This window comes from Amblyomma americanum, chromosome 1, assembly GCF_052857255.1.
Source record: "Amblyomma americanum isolate KBUSLIRL-KWMA chromosome 1, ASM5285725v1, whole genome shotgun sequence".
Lineage (NCBI taxonomy): Eukaryota > Metazoa > Arthropoda > Arachnida > Ixodida > Ixodidae > Amblyomma > Amblyomma americanum.
Genome location: NC_135497.1, coordinates 203,929,328 through 203,951,050, shown reverse-complemented (window position 1 = coordinate 203,951,050; position 21,723 = coordinate 203,929,328). Strand labels below are relative to the sequence as shown.

The 21,723-nt window shown below is 44.8% G+C and overlaps 1 protein-coding gene across 5 annotated transcripts in view; it reads left to right on the top strand.

Moving 5' to 3' along the window:
• Window positions 1-21,723, top strand: part of LOC144114513 (RUN and FYVE domain-containing protein 2) — a 72,652-nt gene that overhangs the window by 39,064 nt on the left and 11,865 nt on the right. For 4 of the 5 annotated variants that reach the window (XM_077648309.1, XM_077648307.1, XM_077648308.1 and 1 more), the window contains 2 exons: window positions 6,924-7,049; window positions 13,027-13,124. In XM_077648309.1, coding sequence (XP_077504435.1) covers window positions 6,924-7,049; window positions 13,027-13,124 — 224 coding nt within the window. The remainder of the gene's footprint in view (window positions 1-6,923; window positions 7,050-13,026; window positions 13,125-21,723) is intronic. The other variant, XM_077648306.1, reaches the window with a different exon arrangement.

The following is a 21,723-nucleotide window of genomic DNA, read 5'->3' as shown; positions in this document are numbered from 1 at the left end:
TTGAAAGGAGCACACAGAGAGTGCCAATAGTCGGCTAGGAGCTCTTCAATCCACTCTGCTTCCCTCTGTCTTGCCCCTCAGCTACATCATTCTCATGTCCCACATCAGGCTAATCCTGCATGCCTATAATAACTGCCAGGTGTACGTGCTGCCATTTGTCTCTAGGTGTTGGTACACAGCTTGAAAAACATCCACCTTGTATTCCTTGTTGCAGTCCACATATATCAGCATCATCTACAGGAGGCTTTCGCAGAAGTGAGCATTGGGGCCTTAAATCACCTGATCAATCTACTACAATAGTACTGCTGCATTACACTGTATTATTAGTTAAAAGCTCCGGGCACAAGGCTTCAGACAAGGCAGGCTTCATGCTCAGGGCAATTGTCAGTGGTGAAAGCAGTATTTTCTTATGAAAATTGAGGGCCACTGCCTTGAGGTAGCTTGCAAAAAGAGAACATTGCATTGATACATGCGGAACAGGCAAGGTTACAGTGTTCTTAGACTAAGAAATTGTTCTGTGTCCTGCTAATCACTAAAGGCTTGAGCTTTTCACTGCATGTGACATCTGCAGTGAAGAGATTATGCAGTCTTTTTTTTTTTAATGTGAGAGCATTAGGAGAGCCATGAAGGTAGGAATGGTCCAGCGTCAGCCCCCCTGTGAAGTCTGCATCTGCCAACCATGGCAGGTGGAGAGGGGGAACTCCCTCTAAATGCCACCTCCACCTCTTGCTTTCTATAACACCAGCTAGAATGAAACACTGGCTATAATAGGTCTTCTCGATTTGGCTGTACTTGCTGCTTGAGTTCAGGTGGGGCAGCACTCTCGCACTTGATTTTTGAGTGCAGCTGGCAGCACCTGCACTTCAGCACTCAATTTGACTTAGTGCTGCATGAGTTATTTTGCACTTCTGCACTAGCCTCGTGGCGAGTTCTCTTCTGGAGCAAGTAGTGCAAGGTGCTTGGCTCTCTCTGTAGCAGACAAGTAGCAGACGGCTCTGCGCTACCATGCTTGTTTTAGTGACCGGTGTTCAAATGGCCACATACACATGGTATACGTGGTAGCACAGCATCTGCGCCATGCCCTCACCAAACAGCTAAAATGGCATTGTCGCGCGTGCGTGCGTGCGTGCATGCGTGCGAGAGAGAGAGAGAGAGAACAACTGGCTGGTAGTTTCACTGCATCTGGGTTCTCACCTTTCCATCCAGCCTCGCACGTTGCTTTACAATATTTTTCTTTTGTGTGCAAATGTTAATTTTACATGCAGCATAATGGAGCATTTGTATAAAAGACAGAAGGTGTGGTATTGTTGTTTTTTATTATGTGGGTGATAGTTTGTGATGACTTGTTGCGACATCATCTGCATCTCCACCTACAGTAGCGACTGGCTTTGAGGTTGCCAGCCAGCCCATGCCTTCGCTTACCAGTCAGTCTGATAGTCCGCTGCCAACATCCACCGACAGTGAACGAGTGTTGTGGAGTTCAAACAAGTCCAAGTTATCAGGCAATCCCTTTGTGCTGTAATTGGCAGACCACCGTGGGCACTTTTCATATAGAACGGCGACATCCTGAACCACACATACAAACTGTCAAAGGTCGTCTTGTGCGAGAGTCTGAATAACCTCTTGAATTCAGTCCAAGTATTTCATTTGTTGCCTTTTCAAAGTACCCATTGACTCGGTAATGGTTGACCCGGGCCACTTTGCACAACGGAAAGGGAAAGATGGTATCAAATTTATCGCTTTTGGAAGTAACAAATTTCATAGCTGCGCCACGAGATGCGCCACTTCGAACAAATGCACAGCATTCAATACAACTAGCACATCCCGTGCATATGTGCAACCACGCGACAAACACCAGCACATGGCCTCAACAGACGAAATTTTCTATATATGTGCACTCAATTGGCCGCTGCACTCGGACTCCCTAGTGTGAAGTTTCACTCACGTCACAAGAACTGGCACTGCACTGGCATGGCACTTTTGTAGTGCAGAAAATGCAGCCAAATTGAGGAATCCTAATGACAAACCGGCTATAATGAAAGACAGATTATAATGAAATACCGGCGATAACAACTTGGTAAGGACCCTTCAGTGACAGGTGGTAGTGATTGGGTTCTAGGGATGATATTGGCTGAGTGAAGTTACAAGTAGCAGTAGTGGCCATAGTGGTACCATACTCCAGACTGCAGAACAAGAACACAAAGTAAAAAACGAGAAGAATGCTATTGTATTTCCTCCACATCAATCCAATTGATCCACCCTCAATTTTTTTTTTAACTTTCCCACCTTTGCATTTTTCGTTTTTGAAGGCAGAAATATTATTTCTTGGAGCTTCAAAGTAGACACAGTTTTTGTCTCCGTTTAGATATCTTCCAGTTTCAACTGACACAATGTATAGAAATGGCTGTGCCTGCTATTCTTTACACGCATTTCTGCTCTGTCGGTGCACCTTTTACTAAAGAAGTGTTAAAAACAATATAGTACCTTCTCGCCTTGAATGTGGTGAACCAGCATTCACTGCACTAGGAGGCTTCAATATAAAGTTAAAGAAGTAGTCTTTATTTTGCATGAATATTTAAACAAATTTGCTGTCTGCCTTATTATATTAGGTATCTTTCGTAATTTAAGCTGAGGTTTTCAGAACTTGCCAGTTTGAACTGGTGACAGTATTTTGTATTCTGTCTAATTTGTTAGTTAGGTTTAAATAACTTTCAAGTTTACAATTTAATGTAAAATTCCGACTCAAACACCTAGTGAAAAAGTTGACAAGCGTTCTAGAAAATACCTATTTAATTACTTTCGCAAATTTTGTGCCTATTGCAGCTAGTTTTTTTTTTTTTGTGTTGAAAAGAAAGATCACAAAATATTCATATAAACAATCCACATGACCACTTGGCTGTGGGTTGTAACGTCAGTGCTCCTAAATGAGCAGCTCATAAATGTATCTTGCTGTTGACCAGGTCTGCTGCTACGAAAATGTAACAAGGTAGTAGCGTATGCAGTGTGATAAAATTCACACCAGCAATCAGTTTCACTCATATCACAGTTTTTCGGCATCTCTAGACTGCATATCGCTACTGCTAACCCTTATGCCTGTTGCTTGCTCTACAAAAGTGAAACCAGTGGCTGGCATGAATCCAGAGAAAAGGCACAACATCAAATACAATTGCAAGCCTACCTACAAAACCATCCTAGTATATACCACCACCACCTCTAACGATAGCAAAGGAGCCATAGCAGGTGCTCTTGATGTCACTGCCAATGAAACTCGATAGCATGCACCACGGGGAATTTCCATGATTCTTCAAGCGCCTCCACATTCGAAGTGCAAGCCCTAATACGGGCCCTGGAAGCAAAAGCCACCCTTTCTTTCCATCTTTGACTTGGCATTTGCATTGACTCCTTAAAAACTCAGCTTCTCCTTCAAAACAGGCAGCTATAGGCCTTTCCAATAACGGCTCCTAGGCGTCACCACGTTGTTCGTTGGTCTGTTGTGTGCACCCCGTGCTAGCGCGACAGAAGTAACAGCCCAGAGAGGGGCGTTTTGACATCCTCCTCGCACGATAGAAAGGTCTATACTCGCGGAGAACCTTTTATGGCAATGCAGCTGAGGCTATGCAAGAAAGATAAGGAGATGGTCCTTTGTCCCCATGCCACAGGGAGTGGGCTGTTCATTGTTCAGGCTAGGGGTGCGGGGGAGGGGAAGTTGGAGAGAGGCAGGGTGGCTAGTGCTAGAGTCCACTCCCCATGGCTCTGGAACAAAGGACCGTCTCCTTATCTCTGCTGCATTGCCATAAAAAGTTGTCCGCGAGTGCAGTCAAACCCGACTATATCGAACTCGTTTATATCGAATTACCCCGTGTATCGAACAATTTCTAAACACCGTAATGTTACAATGTGAACATATAGGAAAAAGTACGGTTAGATCGAACAAAAATTGCAGCCGCAAGCGATATATCGAACTTCAACACCGCAAAATTTCCCCAGAAGTTGGCTTTCTCGCGCGGCAACCGGCCCAACTGCCAACACCCCTCTCCCAAAGTGGTTTAGCCCAACTGTGTGTGTGTGGCGCGGCTCTCCCTCCCTCAGACAGCCACACCCTAGAAAAAGTGGTTCGACCCATCTTTCGCTCTGTCACAGCCACGTGGCAAGCGCGCCTGCACACAGTTCAGTTGCAAGTCGCGTCCTCGGAACGTAGTGCTCGTCCGCTCTGTTTAACGAGATGGCTGCCGTGAAACGGCAGAGCTTAACAGTATCCACAAAGATAGAGATTACCGAAAGAGTTGAACGTGGAGAAAAGAAGTCTGATGTCGCCGCAGCATACAGCATCCCAAGAAGCACACTGAGTATACGGTCTTGAAAAATAAGGCCGACATTAGGGCTAAGGCGGACAAGAGGCCTGGTGCTACCGGCGCCCGCCGCGTACGCACGGCTGCATATGAAGACGCAGAGGCAGCAGTGTACAAGTGGTTCCTTGATGTCAGGTCTAGGAACATCTCTGTTTCTGGCCCCATAATTGAGCAGAAAGCGAAGGATCTCGCTTTCATGCTGAACTGACCCGACTTCAAAGGCAGTTCGGGTTGGCTGCAGCGCTTCAAAGAGCGCCACAGCATTATCGGCCGGGCTGTCACCGGTGAAAGCCGCGTGGTGGACGTCAGCAGCGTGCAGAAATGGATTGACGGAAATTGGAGCAACATCATGGCAACATATCATCCCCGCGATATATTTAATGCCAATGAGACAGCCTTGTTCTGGGAAATGCTGCCCAACAAAACGCTGGCGTGTCATGATAAGTCCCACGGCGGGAAAGTTAACAGAGCCCGAATATCGGTGTTGCTTGCCACCAACGTCGATGGATCGAGCAAGCTTCGACCACTTGTGATTGGCAAGAGCAAATCGCCGCGCTGCCTGAAGAATGCACTCTCTCTTCCGGTGACCTACGTGTCCAACGGAAAAGCTTGGATGACAAGCGAAGTTTTTGGCAAGTGGCTGAAGTCCTGGGACGACGACCTGGTAAGCAAAGGCAGAAAGGTCTGCTTTCTCGTTGATAATTGTTCTGCTCACCATTGTAAGGTCAGCATCAGCAACATAGAGCTTCGCTTCCTGCCACCGAACACAACGTCGGTGCGGCAGCCTTTGGATCAAGGTGTCATTCGTGCACTGAAGGCAGGCTACAGAAAGCGCCTTGTGCAACGATTATTGCTAAATCTCCGCACTGGCCGAAGTTGAAAATTGACCTCCTGGGCGCAATAACAATGTGTAATGCATCGTGGAACGACGTGAAAAAAGAAACAATTCGAAATTGTTTCCGTCACTGTGGACTCTATGCTTCCGGCAAGACTGGCGCCAGCTCAACTAAAAGTTGCGATGAACCCCTCGACGTCGATGAACCACTCGAGGAACTTGACAATTTGTTAACACAGCTGTCAGAGTTCCCAGGTGCCGTTTGTGATGGGACTGCAGCTACAGACTTTGTCTCCGTTGACGACGATGTTGCGAGTACCGGAGAGCTCGCTGACGAAGATATTGTTGCCAATCTGGCTAGGGATCTCGCCGGCGACGGTAACTGTGAGGACCCAACGAGTTCCAACCCGCCTACATGTTCTGAAGCACTTCATGTGCTGAGCGTTGTTTGTCGCCACTGCGCGTCCATAGAAGGCTGTGGACTCGGCTGTTCCCAGTCACTCAACAACATTGAAAAGTGCATGCTAAACAATTCTTTGAAAGCGAAAAAGCAGAAGACAATCGGCTACTATTTCTCGCGCTAATAAGCACGCCGTACATGTCTTTAGGAATTAAAGAACACTTTTTAATGAGGTGCGTTTTGTACATTGTCAATTTCTTTAAACGTTCTATATCGAATTTACGATATATAGAACTAATTCTGTTTTTTTTTGCGAGTTCGATATATGCGGGTTTGACCATATAACCGAGGAGACGTACACAATTACAGGCTATGCTGCAATCTTATCAACAGAGAAGACAGAATTATACAAGATCAAAGGCTGGCTTGCGTAGCAGTGGCACTTAGAATAAGCTGAAGAGCACCTTGCAGTTTTTCTCTTAGTTTCATGTTTAATGCTGTTTACCTCAAGGTGCAGACTTTTGGTTGTTATTAATGCAATATTTTCCGGTTCATTATGTACAGGGTCAAACAGTGTGGAGGCTGTTGGTCTGCCTGACTGGTAGGCTTGTGCGAATATTCAATAATATTTGAAGAAGGTAGTGGGACGAGAACTTGCTGCTGATTGAGTACCTTCCAACTAATAATGTCATAACTGCATCTCTTAATGGCAGTATGTTTGTTCAATTTCATGATGCTGTGAAAGAAAAGTTAAAGGTTAAATTAAGCTAAAAAGTGGTGCTGTTACATTTTGACATCTTGTTCTACAGTTGCATCTGGCACAAGATGCTGCACGAGAGCCTAGTGCTGAAGTTACCATTCATTATTGAACCTATTGTTCCAGATGATTTGAAAAAGTGCTTGCAAAGATGCTGATTTTTCAGTTGTGGATAGGGGGAGGAAAAAAGTTAATTTGGGCTTTCTTTTTTTTAGTGCTTGGGAATATTCATTTTAGTAACAACAAAACTTGCAAATAAATGTCAGTGGTGCATTAGTATTGGAGGCATCTGTTCTAGCCTAGTTCACAATGTGGTAACTGACTTCATTTCAATTTTGTTTCAAGAAAGAGACATACTTGTTACATACAAAGTGTGCATACACATGTGGAGGTACAAAAGAGAGACCTTTTGTCATGTCTGTGCCGAGCTTCAAATTTAATGGATGTCTTTTACAAGGCAGAAAAAGTTTGTGCCATGTAGTAAATTTGTCTCAGATTTCTAGCTTTAATTCTCACTATTACTTCAATATTATAATGCTTGTTACGGTTATCACTGCTGAAGTTCTTGCTTGTTTTTTCCAGGAAGCAGAGATGGCATTGAAATTGCTCGAAAAGGACATTCATGAAAAGCAGGACAGCATAGTGAGCCTACGCCGACAACTGGAAGACATCAAAGCTATCAACCTTCAAATGTACAACAAACTTCAGGTAATTAAGCAGTTAATTGATTTTTATTATTCAGTTCAGGGGAGGAGGGGAATCGCAGCACATTATTGGGGACGTGAACATACAAAGCAGGACAGCAAATATAAATCTTAATACGAAGAAAACTAATGTCAACAGTCTGAAAAGGTAACAGCACCTCACGGCAGTCAGTGACGCATTGGAAGAGGTAAGAGAATACTCCTTTTTTGGTCAAGTACTGACAGTAAATTTAGACCTTGAGAGAGAAATTACCAGGAGAATAATAATGAGTCATGGATAGCAGCTTACAAATATACCTCCAGAGGAAAGTACATAATTGTTGTATTTTGCCAGCACTTACCTATGAAGCTGAAGCTTGGTGATAATTGTTGTATTTTGCCAGCACTTGCCTATGAAGCTGAAGCTTGGCGACGAATGAAAATGCTTGCAGTGAAATTCAGTAGAGGACAGCAGTATATATATACAAAGGAAAACGGTGGGGGTATTGTTAAGAGACAGGGAGAGAAATTGACGTAGGCACTATGTATAATTCAAATAGACAGTCGATAGTGTTAGGTTTTCAGAGGGAATTCTAAGAGAAGAAAATTGTTGCAGGGGACAGTATGGTGGGGAGATGAGATTAGGAAATTTTTGGGTACGGGCTAGCCACTGCGGGCGCATGAAATGACTAATTGGCGATCATTGAGAGAGGCCTTTGTCCTGCAGCAATGATGCAGTAATTAAGCTGCAGGCTCTTAGTATGCATTTAATGCTTTCTCTTAGTCATACAGCTCCCATCTGGCATCCCAGCATAGAGGGGTTCATGTCATATCTCGGGACAGCAGCCAACAAGCTCTTTTGCACCTGTTTAGCATCAGACTCCAAGACCTACCTTGCTTTTCCTGTCTGAGCATGCACCGCCATTTTTCAGGAGCTCTTTCATGATACATTTTTGCAGTTTTACCATGTGAGGGAAGCACAAATTCTGCTGGATTACTTTAGTGCTATGTCTTTCTGATGTTAAGCACATTTATGCATATTACGAAATAGGCTTGTGTAAGCCCTCTGCCAGTAAAGATAATTGGGGGAGGAGAACAATAATGTTTCTTCGTCAGAATATATAGGGTGTTACGAAGTAAAGCTAACGGGAAAAGACTGCTTTACTGCAGGACATGCAGTGTGCATCCTGGCCTTTACCTGAAAGAATGCTGTGAACATATTCATTAAAGTCAAAAATATCATTAACTCTTCCCTTATCGTGGAGAAAATAGACACTTGCTGCATTTCCGTTTTAATATAATTTTTGTTCAGGAGTATATGTTAGTTATATTAACATGCAGCACATCAAAATGAAGCTAAATATAAATGTCATGTTTCATAATATGCATTTCAAAGGGAAATACAAGACAATAACATTAAATTATTTTTTTCTTATGAAAAATTTGGTTACCATATATTGCCACATATAAGTCAACTTCTCTGTCTCTGTCTTTTTTTTTTACTAAAATGACCATTTGAAATTGGGAGGTCTACCTATATGCAGAGTGTACCTAGTCTCAAAGTCTAAAGTATCTTTGGCCGAGCCGGGGGTAGTATGCGCCCTGTCCTTGTGCCCGTTCCCGGCAGGATGCACAAAGCTCCATGCATTAAAAAATGAAAGAAAAAAATGTTTATTGTTATGCAAATTGACTCCGCTAATGAAAATTCGAACTGTTTGCTATTTACTGGGCTCGCTTGTATTGACAGTCACTTCTCTGGTCGAGCAGTAGATAACGCCAGAGCAAGCTTGTGGCACCCCCTGAAGTGCACGTTGCACCGGAATCTAAAACTATACGGCCGTCAGCAATTTGGTTTGCCGCTTGGTAGGTTAGTCAGCTGGGTTGCACACAAATAGGAAGTTATGCCGTTTGATCACGTTTGATCCGTGCTGTTCTTGCGATTCCATCATTAAGTGTTTTTTCGAGTTACGCACATGCAGCAATTCCATACAGTGGGAAACTAACGGCGTATTCCATTCAGTGATCGGGATCAGCTCTCCAGATCTGCAGAGGAGCGCAGTATTCATTGTGCTCGAATCAGAACTCAGAATCTGAATCCAAATCACCCACTGAGACTTGCTCTTCAGCTTCACAGAGCAAGAAAACCTGCTCCAGATCGCCACTTCGAGTATGCCATAAGTAACAAAACATGTCCTAAAGACGTATTTCGCCTTTGACTGCCTGTGTGGGGGAGCATCGACTTATATTTGCACTTAAATTTTTTTATAGCCAGCAGGGTGCAAATTTGGGGATAGACATTTATTGGGAGTCTACTTATACATGCCATTATATGGTAAATTATGGCCTATACTTAAAACATTATGCTTATATAATTAATATATATATATTCTGAAATATACAAGGGGTTGTTTATGTTACTGCCTGAAGCACCTGAAAGTTTCAATCCTCTGGCTTATCAGTGCTTAGCTGGGATCAGTCTTTGCTATCAGTGTTTGCTGCCTTATAGAAGCTAGAGCTATTTCTTGGAGGTACTACCAAAGCCTTCATTTCGTCCAAATATTTTTGCTGGAAAACACAAACACATTGAGATACCAGCTTATATAAATGTATTTCTGAATCTAAAGAAAACATGTAGAATAGCAATACACAAGAAAATGTCTAAGGTACAAAAATTTTCTGAATACAACAGTAAAATTTCTTAAGATGTGTGAATATCATGGAAGGGAAAAATTGGCAAATATGTGTCAGGTGTGCCGAATGTTTTAAATCAAAATGACTAAACTCTGCACATAAAAATAGTAGTATTACTTCAAAAACGTTGTGAGTTGCAAAAGAATAACTTCACTGTCTAAGGCTCACATTCTAGTGGGCAAAACAGATCCTTAATGTTGACAGACATGTACAGACATGCAACATGCCCAGAACAGTAAAATGCCCTGTGAAATGTTGGCATCACTTTAGTAGAGATGCAGCCGTAGAAGCTCAGTCATACTTTTTTAGTTGAGCCAGGCATCAAATGACACCTTGCTTGCTCAGGATGAGCATACAGACATAGCTGTTCATGATGACTGGATCTGTATTGTCTCTATTGAGAAAAACAGCTCCAAAACATTACTTGAGTTCATTATCCATTTGGCTTCACTGCACATTATCATTAGCTTCATGGTACAGTGCCATCCCAGGGAACAGAATCTTTCCTCATGCAAAATTACAGTCTCTGAAGAGATGGCAACAGTAAATCTTGGCTGTGTGATGTAGACACACAGCAACTACAATAGCCATAATACTGGAAATGTCCCTATTTTATCTTAGCCAACACAATAAGTCTGTGAAGTGGCAGCTCTTTGGCCCAAATGTGGGAGTGTGTGCATTGAGGCCAATCGTTTATCTCTAAGAGGTGTAATAGTTAACCATGATCTCAGCAGTCATGCAGATGAACAAAAAGGCCTTGAAATGAATGTATTTTGATAACAAACTCCTAAGGACCACAGGGCCACGTCCTTGCTGCTGTTCCGCCCATTCATGCAGTGCTCTCAGCAGTCCTGCGGATGAATATAACAGCCTTGCAAATAATGTATGTTGTTAACGAGCTCCAAAGGATCACAGACTTGCATCTCCACTTTTGTTCCATCCTTCCAGCCAGTAGAACACGAAATAGCATAAAATGACTCGGTGCCGATGTCAGTTTCAATCTTCTGTGCATTGCCGCACTAATCAAGCACACGTACATGCCGCCGTGCTGCTGAACGATCCTGCAATACCGCCAGTACGGCCACTGCAGCTCGGCAACTTGACAAGCCTACATCGCATGGTGCCATCTGTCTGCGCTCAAAAGGAGCTTGAGGAGCGGCGAACAAGATCTGGTCGCGCTGTCGAGCATAGTGTCAACACCTAAATATATTGTAGTGAGAGCTATACTGGGCTACCAGTCGAGCATTTCGTGTTGGCCAGGAGAGGCCAGTTGTTCGCATACCATGGCAACCAGAGAGGAGCAGCAGGTGTGGCGTGTGTTTCGCCGTCGCAGCGGCCGCGCGCCCGCTCCACCGTTGGAGCCGTGCGTGACGTCACGTGGATGAGCAGTTGTGCGCATGTGCTGATACCATGGTAACCAGAAAGACCCCACAGGTGTACTGCGCGCTTCGTCACCGCCTCACCACACGCCACTCTATCACCCGAACTGCGTGTGGCATGCGCATCATTGCATATAAAAGGCGGAGGTATAATGGGAGGCTGTATCACAACGTTTGACATGGATGCAGATAAGGAGATTCCAGCCGCTGCTAAATGGGGGTATAGACAAGAGAAGATTAGCTCTTCTGATACTGAGGTTGTCATCTGGCACTTGGCTACTTAGCAAAGAGAGAATGAGTGTTTAAGAAGGTGAAGAGAGCAGCGGAGACACCTGAACAGAGAGAAACGGCTTGCCAAACGGAGATGCCAGACTGCCGAGCGTAATAGACGGTGCATAGCCGCCGAGATGGAGCCCAATGTCTCTCATTGCTAAACATACAGTGCCCACAACAAGCTCAGTCAGGGAAGTGCACCTCTCGCTACGTATATCCTGGCATAGCCGAGCTAAGCCACTGCCAATTTTTCTTACACCCTGGTCACCAGTAACCTGTGCTCAATGGACATAGTAAGGGAAACGCAACAGTGAGGGAGTTGTAGAGTGAGTAAAGTATCAAAACTCAGGGCGGCATGGTAAAAAGAAATTACTGTGCACAGCAGTGGTCTGTCTTTGTGAAGTTTTAAAGGGACACTGAGGAGAAATTGAAGTTGGCTTGTATCCATAGAATACCAGCTCCTGATCACAAAAACGCCACTCTTCCTGAAAACAAAGCTCTTGTAATGTAGAAAATAGTAAGAACCAAAATACAGGTATCGCCGCCATAGGCCAATCTCGCAAGTACAAGAGTGATGACTTCCTAGGACAAGAGGCGCCACCATGGAGGAATTTTCCTTACTTCATGGATGTCACGAATCTCTGAGGCTTGCAAATGAAGGTTGCGCACCGCACCGCTAGCCACCAGAAATCACGGAGTCTCCGTTTACGTCACGTTTCACGTCACTCCGTTCTGTGTCGTCATAAGAGTTCTCCGTGTCGTCATAAGAGTTCTCGAGTTTGAATCGGAGTGGCGGGAAAAACTTTTTCAACTTCGAATCCAAATTTCTTTGAAATAAATGCATCTTTCGCTCCCGGATAAGCATCAACAAAGCCATGAAATGCCGAACTATCAGATATTGCTAACAAAAAAATTTTGATAGGGTTCTCCTCAGTGTCCCTTTAAGTTCAGAATATAGTTCTTGATCACGATGACGACTGTGGAGAATGTATAACACAAAGGCTTAAAGAGGTCGTCATGGAAAGCTGTTATTCATGCCAACCATATTACATTTATATTTTTGGTATTTAGGCAACATGTTCTTTTTGTTACAGCGTGAAGTTATAAAAACTTTAATTCAGTGCTTATGGGATTTGATCCCCAGTGCTACTGAGCACCTACCAGTTTTCCGATAGGTACAGGCTTTCCCCTGACCTGGTGCTCGGATTGTCTGGTGTGAAATGCTTGGGAAAATTGGTTATTGAGTCTGCCTCGTGCAGGACAAAAAACTTGTTAGCCATAGCATTCTTTGGTCAAGCTACCCCTCCACTATTAAAATCAAATCATCATCAGTAATTGAATGTTTTGGCATGAAATTATTAAAATTTTAATGTGGCATTTACTTGCGCTATTGTTCCACATAATAATGAACCAGCTAGCCCAATTTGATGCTCTGTGGGTGGTTGGCTTGTAGCGCCATGCAGAACACAATGAAAAACCTTAAACTGTTTCATTTGAACATGGTTCTGTGCATCCATTTGCAGGAAATAGTGACATTGCAGCTATGCTTTTGTGAAGATGTCAAGATTACTGGTCTTACTTATTTTTGTTTTTTCCCCTCTTGCAACTGCACCATCTCTAATGCCTTCATTTTGGTCTTTTTTAAATCTTTAAACCTAGGATTGTGAGTCTTCACTGAAGGCAAAAACAGAGCAAGCTGCAAAGCTGGAACAAAAGGTGGCACAACTGACAAGTAGCCTAAAGGAGGCTGAGGCGAAGTAAGTTGCAGCTTTTCTGGGAGGTGTCATAAGAGGCTGCATGCTTCATACTTTCTATTTGTTTTTTTAATGCAACTTTCATGCATTGATTGGTGAAGTGGTTGCCTGAGAACATGATTTTGACCTGATGTCTTTCGATATTAGCCAAGACATTGCTGCCTGTACTCTGCCATAGACATGAATATCTCTTGCATTCGCTGGCAGCTTTTACTGGTGTGGACAGTACTTGTCAGGTTAAAATGTATATGCATATTCACTATATAAGGATGGTAACAGAGGTAACAACCACTTCTGTGGCTTGGCTCTTCATTTTTGCAGTATTCTTGAAATGTGTTGCTGGTTATTTTGAAATACTGATGTAGTATTTTACTAACCTCGATGAAGTGGATTTTTTCACCAAGCGCTGTGCAGCTGGTGATCCATATGCATCAGTGAAATAAGAGTTGCACAAAGCTGGCAACTTGTGAAAAACTTCAGGTATGATAGGTTTGTCAAATGGGTTCTTCGCCTCATACGATGTTGCATTCCTTTCTGTTCAGAACTGGGTGCTGGTTTGCTGATGGTATTTGTTTCATATGTTTGCATTGATTCAGTGGTTGGTTGCCATTTTTGACAGCATACTAGTTTGTTTACTTGTTTGTCCTTTGTGCAACAACATTGTGATTGTTGCTTGTCTCATGTCTACAGTGAGTTCTTTGTCTGCCTACTCTAGAGGCAGCCTTATGTGATGAAAAATGTGTTATTTCGTCATGCATTACTTGGGGCAACACTTTGTCACTTCCACATGTGCCACCTTTGTCTGTGAGTGCTTTGTGTACAACTCTAGCTTGGATGGAGAAGCAAATGTAGTTGCAGTCCAGTGCATTGAATAATGATGGAAAATAATTAGTTTTGTGTGTCTACAAGCACTGTTTTTTATTGCCTGCTCAGTATGTGATAAAAACTGATCTGTGAGAGCACACTTATATGTTCATTCAAGGAATATGTGGCCACGCTAGGGCAAGAAAAGAAGCAAAGTATGTGCCTGTCACAATTGCATGTGTGCAAGCTTTTCCTTTTTCTGGTTTTCTTAATTTTCATCTTGCAGTGAGTGTTTCTAATGTATATACGGAGAGCCAATAAACAAAGCTACATCGACTCTTCTTGTGCTGTGCTTTGAAACTAGCACCTTTCTAGCTACTAAAGGCACTCATCGGAAACCTGTCTTTATGCACATGTCTCATTTTGGTAAAACTTTTTTTGAGAGCCCCAAAAAGTGCAGTGATTTAGCACCATTTGCCGGGTCAATTGTACCAAACTGGGCTAAATTATAATTCTTGCACCATGCTGCTGAAAATTAATGAGGCTGTGCAGAAAGGCTCCGAAGCAAGAGCTTTTTCCCAGAGGTACCATTCTGCACCACCTAAGCTAGCCACAAGTAACCAGCATTTTGACAGCATTGCAAATTATAGTAGGTTAAGCCTTGATGCGAGCATTCTTGGGTGTCTGAAAAGAGTTTCAGAGGTCTAACACTGAACAAGAAATTGCTACCTGTGCACTCAAGAAAGAGTGTTCAGGAGCATGCATATGTTACATTTCTGGTGCAGGGCATAGCTTCTACTACACAGGAAGATCGAGCCCTTCTGTTAATACTGAAGGGTAAGAATCGCTCCATCAGTTATACAGCTGTAAGTGTTGTGGTAAGCGAGTGAAGTCATTAGCAGGAAAATTTCACGCCTCTTCATCCAAAAGTGTTATTTCATGAACACACCATTGATATTCCAATGGCTTCTGCCATGGTGCCCATTCATTCTAGCATATTTTTTGTATGGGGTCATTCCACGCCAAATGACCTAACGTTTTTTCGACCATGAATTTCGTTGGAAAAAATCTCACAGGTTTCCTACACTTAGACTACTTTTACCAGCATACTTTTTTTTCTGAAAAATATTTTCACATCTTGACGACACGTGTAGCTTTTATATAACTAATAGAGGATGCAGGGAACAATATTTTTTCTTGCAACTATTTCAAATAGCTGAATACTTTCAATGGTGATTATAGAAGGCCAGAGGATGGCAAAGGCTGTTGGAAAACGTTATATCTGAGATTAGCTGATAACACTGAAAATATAGCACTCGTAAAAGCATGAAAAAATTCGGATTTTGCAATTTTTTCTTAAAAAACACAGTTGTGAGGGCAGTCCTCCTATCCTTGGTCAAGGAGCCTGTAAAAGCTGAGCATGCCTACTTCCCTATGCAGGCATGTTTGGCAACGTGTAAAAGCCTTATTTGGCCCCAAACAACTGGCATTCATGTTTCTTGCTCACAGTAAAAGCTGCAGCAGTGCTAGAGGCTCTGCACATGCGTTTCTTGCAGCTCCAGTGTGCTTGATGTGCTACCGTAACCCCAGACACGTTTAATTAGCGGAACATGTTTGGTTCATGTAGACTAAGTGTTTGTTATACATGTGGTCGTTGTAAGCAGGGCCAGCTAAATTGTTTGGTCTCTAAATAAGGTGTCTTATGCTGTGCAAAAAAACGTCAAGTTCAGATGTTAGGACTGTAGTGCATCCTGCATTTTGCCTATTCGATGTTGTCTTCTTTCTCACTTTCCTTTTCTATCTGGTACTTGCCCAATACTGTAACACATTATGCAACAGAGAGACTTGCACGATTCTTGTGCGTCTTAATGTTTTGTGTGCTAATGCTGAATGGTTGCTAACGCTGAATGGGCCAGCTTTGGTATGTCAGTGGAGGGCTAAAGAAGAGTAGTGATCAAATGCTCCAGTGTGCTGCAGAATTCAGCATTGAGAGCTTCGATAGACTGCTCTTGGCTGCATTTCACTGACAACATCGCTGTGAGCATGTCTTCTGCGCCAGTGGCACGGAGCAAGACTGTATAGGAGGTGAAACTCCCGTCAGCGCCAGCGAGCGCAGGCGACTAGATAAATTCACAATTTTATGCGTCGACGGGGGTCGCATGCAGTGGCGGCGTCATGCGGCGCCTCGTAGAAGCCGTAGCGAAAAAAACAAAACAAATGCAGTCCCGGGCAGGCGGCTCCGGCGCGCTCTCCGGCAGCGCGCGCTCAGAGCAGACGACAAGCAGGCGACACGGGTGTTTGCTTCAGTGGGCACTCCGTGACGTTGTATGTCAGTAGTTCCTTTCCTGGCTGCCAGATGCCGCCAGCAGGATATTGGCGCCGCAGGCTTGCGACCTTTTCTGGTCGCCGCAGACAGCAGAGTTTCCACTACTTATAGTCTTCCTCCATGGCCAGAGGCGTAGCCAGAAATATTGTTTGGGGGGGGGGGACTCATGTTGCACCGCAGCCTCCTCATAGAATTTGTGGAAGGATCAAACGCAACAATAATAACTGCATTGCCATTGACAATGCCATTGTGTATTAGATAACGCTATGCACTGTCTAAACAAGTGAAATATGTATTTTTTAAAATAAAAGAATGTATTCGTATGTCTTTAAAAAACGTAGCAGACATGATTACAAGACATAAAACTGAGCAGGGGACAAGACACAGGAGAGAAGCAAACAGGTCGAGCTCGTCCTGTTTGCTTCTCTCCTGTGTCTTGTCCCCTGCTCAATTTTATTTCTTGTAATCGTGTCATACCAACTATCCCTTTATCGTTCACTCGTGGCGGACATAACTGATACCAATGCTTCCATGTTTTTGCGTATTTAATAAGTAAATAAAATATCACACAAAGTCTAGAACTATATCGTTCCGGAACCAGCAAAGCAGTGCATGCCGCTGATATGAAAAACGTAAAGGCCATGAAATTAGCAAGTAGAGGACAAATATTTTAATGAATTTTTGTCGCTCAAGAACCTTTACATTTTTGTACACATGCAACGGCCAGGGAAAAATCTCAATGACGCCATCCTTCGTTCCACTGTACTGCGCAGCGGCAGCTGTCACCGGTCATGTATTGTAAGTAATTGCACCGAAATTTTAGTCGCAACAACGAGCCATCGATAGGCCCTTGAAAGTTTGTGCTAGGATGGGGCCCGTTGCGTTACATGACTCGAGGTGCATTTGCATTTCCACGAAATCCAACCCGATTTAGCAGTGTTCGCACCAAAATTTATTTTCTAGTCTGAAAAAGCCACTGTAGGTGACAAAATCCAGAATGACTTCTGGCGCCGGTGGTTGTTTTCAGTGGTGTGTGACAGTTCGAAAAAATTTCGGGTGGGGGGGGGGGGGGGGGGGGGGGGGGGGCTGAAGCCTCATAAGTCCCCATCCCCCCCCTCCGGCTACGCCCTTGTTCTGCACTTAGTTAACAGTAACAGATAATTTAGTGTAGTGTTAAAGTGTTTGCTCAAGTGAACGAGAAAAGTAGGCCTGCTTTTAGGATGCTTCTCGACTTGTTTAGTGCTCTTAAGCTGCGTTTTCTCCGTTCCTGGCCGCTAGTGGCAGCTCTATAAGCCGCCAATCTGCGCACGGCAGCCCAGCGCCGCGGTGCATGTGGGCGCTGCATGCAGCAAAAGTCCTGCCTCCACACGAAACGATTGCATATTGCTTGCGATATTGGGACGAAATCGTACGCGTGAGTATGTTTAGTTTCGCGCCAAAGCGTTTCGTAGGAGGAGAGGAGGCTGAGTCAGCGTGTCCGGCCGGAGTGTTGGTCTAGCTGGAGAGTTCGACGCCTGTTGCGGAGTGCGCGGGCGACAGGGACGGCCGCGCGAATCGATCACTTGCGCAACTCATCGGTGAGCGCAGTGGAGTTGGCGGGGTAATGACCTTTCCCGCTCACCGCGGACCGTTGACGCGCCGCGGTTCCCCGCCTGAAACTACGCGCGTTCCGAATCGCCACTTGTTGGGCCGGATGCGTGCTGTAAATTACCTCGTCAGTGCAGGAACGCCGAAATTCTGCGCCTTAATTGTTGGATCATATGCTACGGCATAACCGAATAACTGTTCTGTGATCGTGCTTGCGTTGATAGGTTACTGTAGGTAGCAGCGGGAATGTTACCTGCCGCCTGTGTTTTCGAGGACATACACTTCGTTTTCAAGGACATAGATATCAAACGTACAGTCTTTGTCAAGAATTTACAGCCCAATGTTTCGGTGATCGGAGCGCTGCGGTTTGCCTTCCCACAAGTGGCTAACAAGTACTTCCGTAAACTCCATTCGTGTGCAACTCCTTGTCCGCAGTTTGAATATAAGCGGACTCGGCAGCGCACAGCTTCCAACGGCGCCTTTGCATGATTGACCATGATAGCGGCCGCAGTAATGCCAATTCAAGCGAACCTATTTGCAAAATGTGATTGTAAACTGGCTATTTCCAGCACCCGAAGATTAGCAGGAATGGAGTTTAAAACTGCAGCGTCTGTCCATGCTGCTCCACTGCTGCTCTTGTTCGACCACTGGAAACCGCCATTAGAAAGTTCCGGTGTGTCCAGAACAAATCTACATAAAAAACAACAGGAACAGCACAGTGCCTTACAGGAGGTTTTCGCTAGAGCTTGGGAAGGCTCGTTTGAACGCAAGTGTTGTTGTGGAGCGTTCCTAGAACGCTCACTGTATGAAAGCTGTTCATTAACTTTTTTTTCTTTTGGAAGAGACAGAGAGACCTAGACTTAAAGGGGCTGTAAAAAGGGGTCTCAACAGTGATGCGATGCGCCTAGGATGCTAAAGGATGCCGCTTCGCTAGTATCCTTCAGCGAGAATTTTTTAGATGTGTTTTGTGGAAGCTGAGCTATCTCTAGTCAAAATTTGGATTTCCGCGTCTTCGCGCCTTTCCCTCTCCTCTCGTCACTTTTTGCATGCTGAAATGTCGGCGCTCCTCCGCCGGCCCCTCGCACTCGTCCCCTGCGCCGGATACATGATGTAACGAGCGCGGATGCTGATGTAACTAGCGCGTAATCGGGCGAAGGCCCAGCACCGCAGGTCGCAGCTAGGCGCGGAATCGGAGTTTTAAAAATTGTATTGTAAATTGTCGGCTCGCTTTTGAGGTCTTGTACGTGGCATATGAACGCTCGTTGGCCTGTACTCTACACAATGCGAGCATTTTATAGACAACCTCAAAGACCTTTTTCAAGGCGTGGGCCTTATCGCACTGTATTTATGATTTCTGTGTCGATGCGTTTGATCTGGTTTAAACCAACTCTGTACGAGTGAACCGAATCCAACCCCATCGCTGCGCTATCTCGGAAGCGGGTGGGGTCGAAGAGGGCTAGAGTACATTCACGAGGGCAGTCCGAGTGGTTGTTACTTTTTATCCTTTGTGGCACGGTGTCTACGATTGTGCACGCGGCTTTTCGAGGTTCCTTTTTTCGAAGCATCTAGAGCTGTTTTCACGAAGTCAGTGATGCTGGCTGCATTTGAAATCCCTGCCGGAAAGAATGGGCTATTTTCGGAGCCCTCCACTACGACGTCCCTGGTATACCATGTGAACTCGAAGGGGAACGTGTGATCGTTGATACGTAAACATGGTAATAGATAAGCTTGCCTGTAACCTGAAATCAAGAATATATTGTGCCCACGACAGGGACGTGCTTGTTGCAGCGACGAGCTGCTTGCCGCCGTGCTAGCAGCGCACCGCTCACAAGACGTTGTTAGGCCTAACCTGCTTCGCATTGAAGAGGCAGTGGACAGTGCGCTTTGGAACTAGGCACTGCCTATCATATTATGCCTGATCTTGTCACCAGTACAGCATGAACAGAATAGTCGTATTAAAATACAATTTGTTTCCGCAGCCGCAACGCCTTCGGCAGCATAGCGAGCGAAGCACGCCAGGCGACGACCGCCGCTAGGCTTCAGTTATGTTGGCTTCATCGAATGACTGCGATGTTGCATGGAAAATGAGTTCAGAAGACTGAAGGCCACCCACACGCAGGCCCCATGCAGTTTCATAGCGCTAGCGTTGCCATCAGGTGCCCAAGCTCGCGCAGCCGACCCGTCTCCGCGTCCGAAAAGTTATCCAAAAGTGCCGTTAAAAGCGCCGCTGGCAGGGACACGGCACACTTTTCGATTTAGCGAATGTTCCGGTGTACGCGGGTTCGATATACGCGAACGGTGCTCTAATTTTGTTTGGGATTTTCAAGGCTATGTTTTGACTGTTCGTTATAAACAATATATCCAGGTTCGATATATCCGGGCTCGACTGTATAATACCATTTCGAGTGTAGAAAAAAAGGATCGCTTTTCAAAAACAAGATAGAGATGGACTTCGCGGAGTTCTGCGGTGCGTCTAGGTAGTGCTGTCTGGTGCTGTAACTTTCTTCTCTCACGCTATGTAATGGTTTACTAGTGGACACTGTAGCTCGGTTTTCGTTGCGGAATCAGCTTCGGATGACAAAGAAAATAGCTAAGTGGACATAAATGTCTTAAAAAAAATAGGGCTGCATTTCCGTGAGCGTGTAATTCCTAAAGTTTTCGAGCCATTAATGTTATTTTTGTGGAATTGAAGGTTCCAAATATATACACATGTTTTCATATTTTTCTCGATAGTAGAAGATAATGCGTGTCTGGCAGTGTTGTGCAAACAAAAATCGCTCTGCTACTTTTCCTAAGGCAGCACAGTGGAACCTCGTTAATATGTTTCCGGCTGCTGCATTTTCCTGGCTGCCGAGTCGTGATTTGTACTGTCACGGTAGCAAACCGTTTGACTTCCGTCTGTCGCGTTCCTTGTTGGTATACGTCGTCGCTCCGCGAGTCTCCTGCATCTTACGTTGGCAGTCGTGATGATAATGATAAGCGTGCAGTCTCTCGATAAGGGGGGACCAAAGTTCATGGTAGCACCCGTTCATATCTCTTGTGTAGCAGGGAACAATATGATATAGAATCTGCCCCCCACCCCCCCTTCCCCATCTCTATAGGTGCGAAAGCACTACTCCAAACGTATTGACCGCGAGCAAGAATCTCGTGTGAAGCATCGGAGTAACTCGGGTAAGCTCGCGCAAGCTGTATAGCCAATGGGAGGAGGGCAGCGCGCCAGCTGCCGCCGAGTGGAGAGAGGGTGTGGAGATGAAGAGCGAGAAACGCGGTTGCGTGTATTCATGCAGAGGGAAGAAAGAAGAGGCGAAGAATGAACGCATGCTTTCGCTCTTATACTGGGTTTAGCTACGTTAAAACCCTTCCACTTTTTTAGCCACTTTCTCCTGGCGAGCCCTCTGCGTACGCCTATGGTGATGGTGCAAATTTAGTGATGTGTATGTGTGTGTGGGGGGGGGGGGGGGGGATTGGACATTTTTACACATGAAAGCCTACCTGCAATAGGGCATGGAAGTCTGAAAGCGTAATTAAGCGCAAGGACAGAACACGATGTGCGATGATAGCGAAATCGGGCGGTTTTGTGTAATGTACCGAAGGGCTGTTTGCTCCATTCGCTATCTTGTGATAAGTTTTGTCAGGCATTCTGGGCCGAGGCTTTCTGTGCCTAACGGAGTATGCTTTGAGTCTAGAATGATGGCAATTCTCAACATTTTTTTTTTCGTTGTAGAGTTGATAGAACGCTTGCTTGTGGGCTCGAAGGAATGCTGAAGGTGTCCCTCCGCTATGTTGATATTTTAGTTTTTTTGTGTGATAAAGCGGATTGAGATAATACAGCTGTTAATGTGCCAAGTCTTCGAGGTACTCGGGATGGACGTTGATTTCATTTCT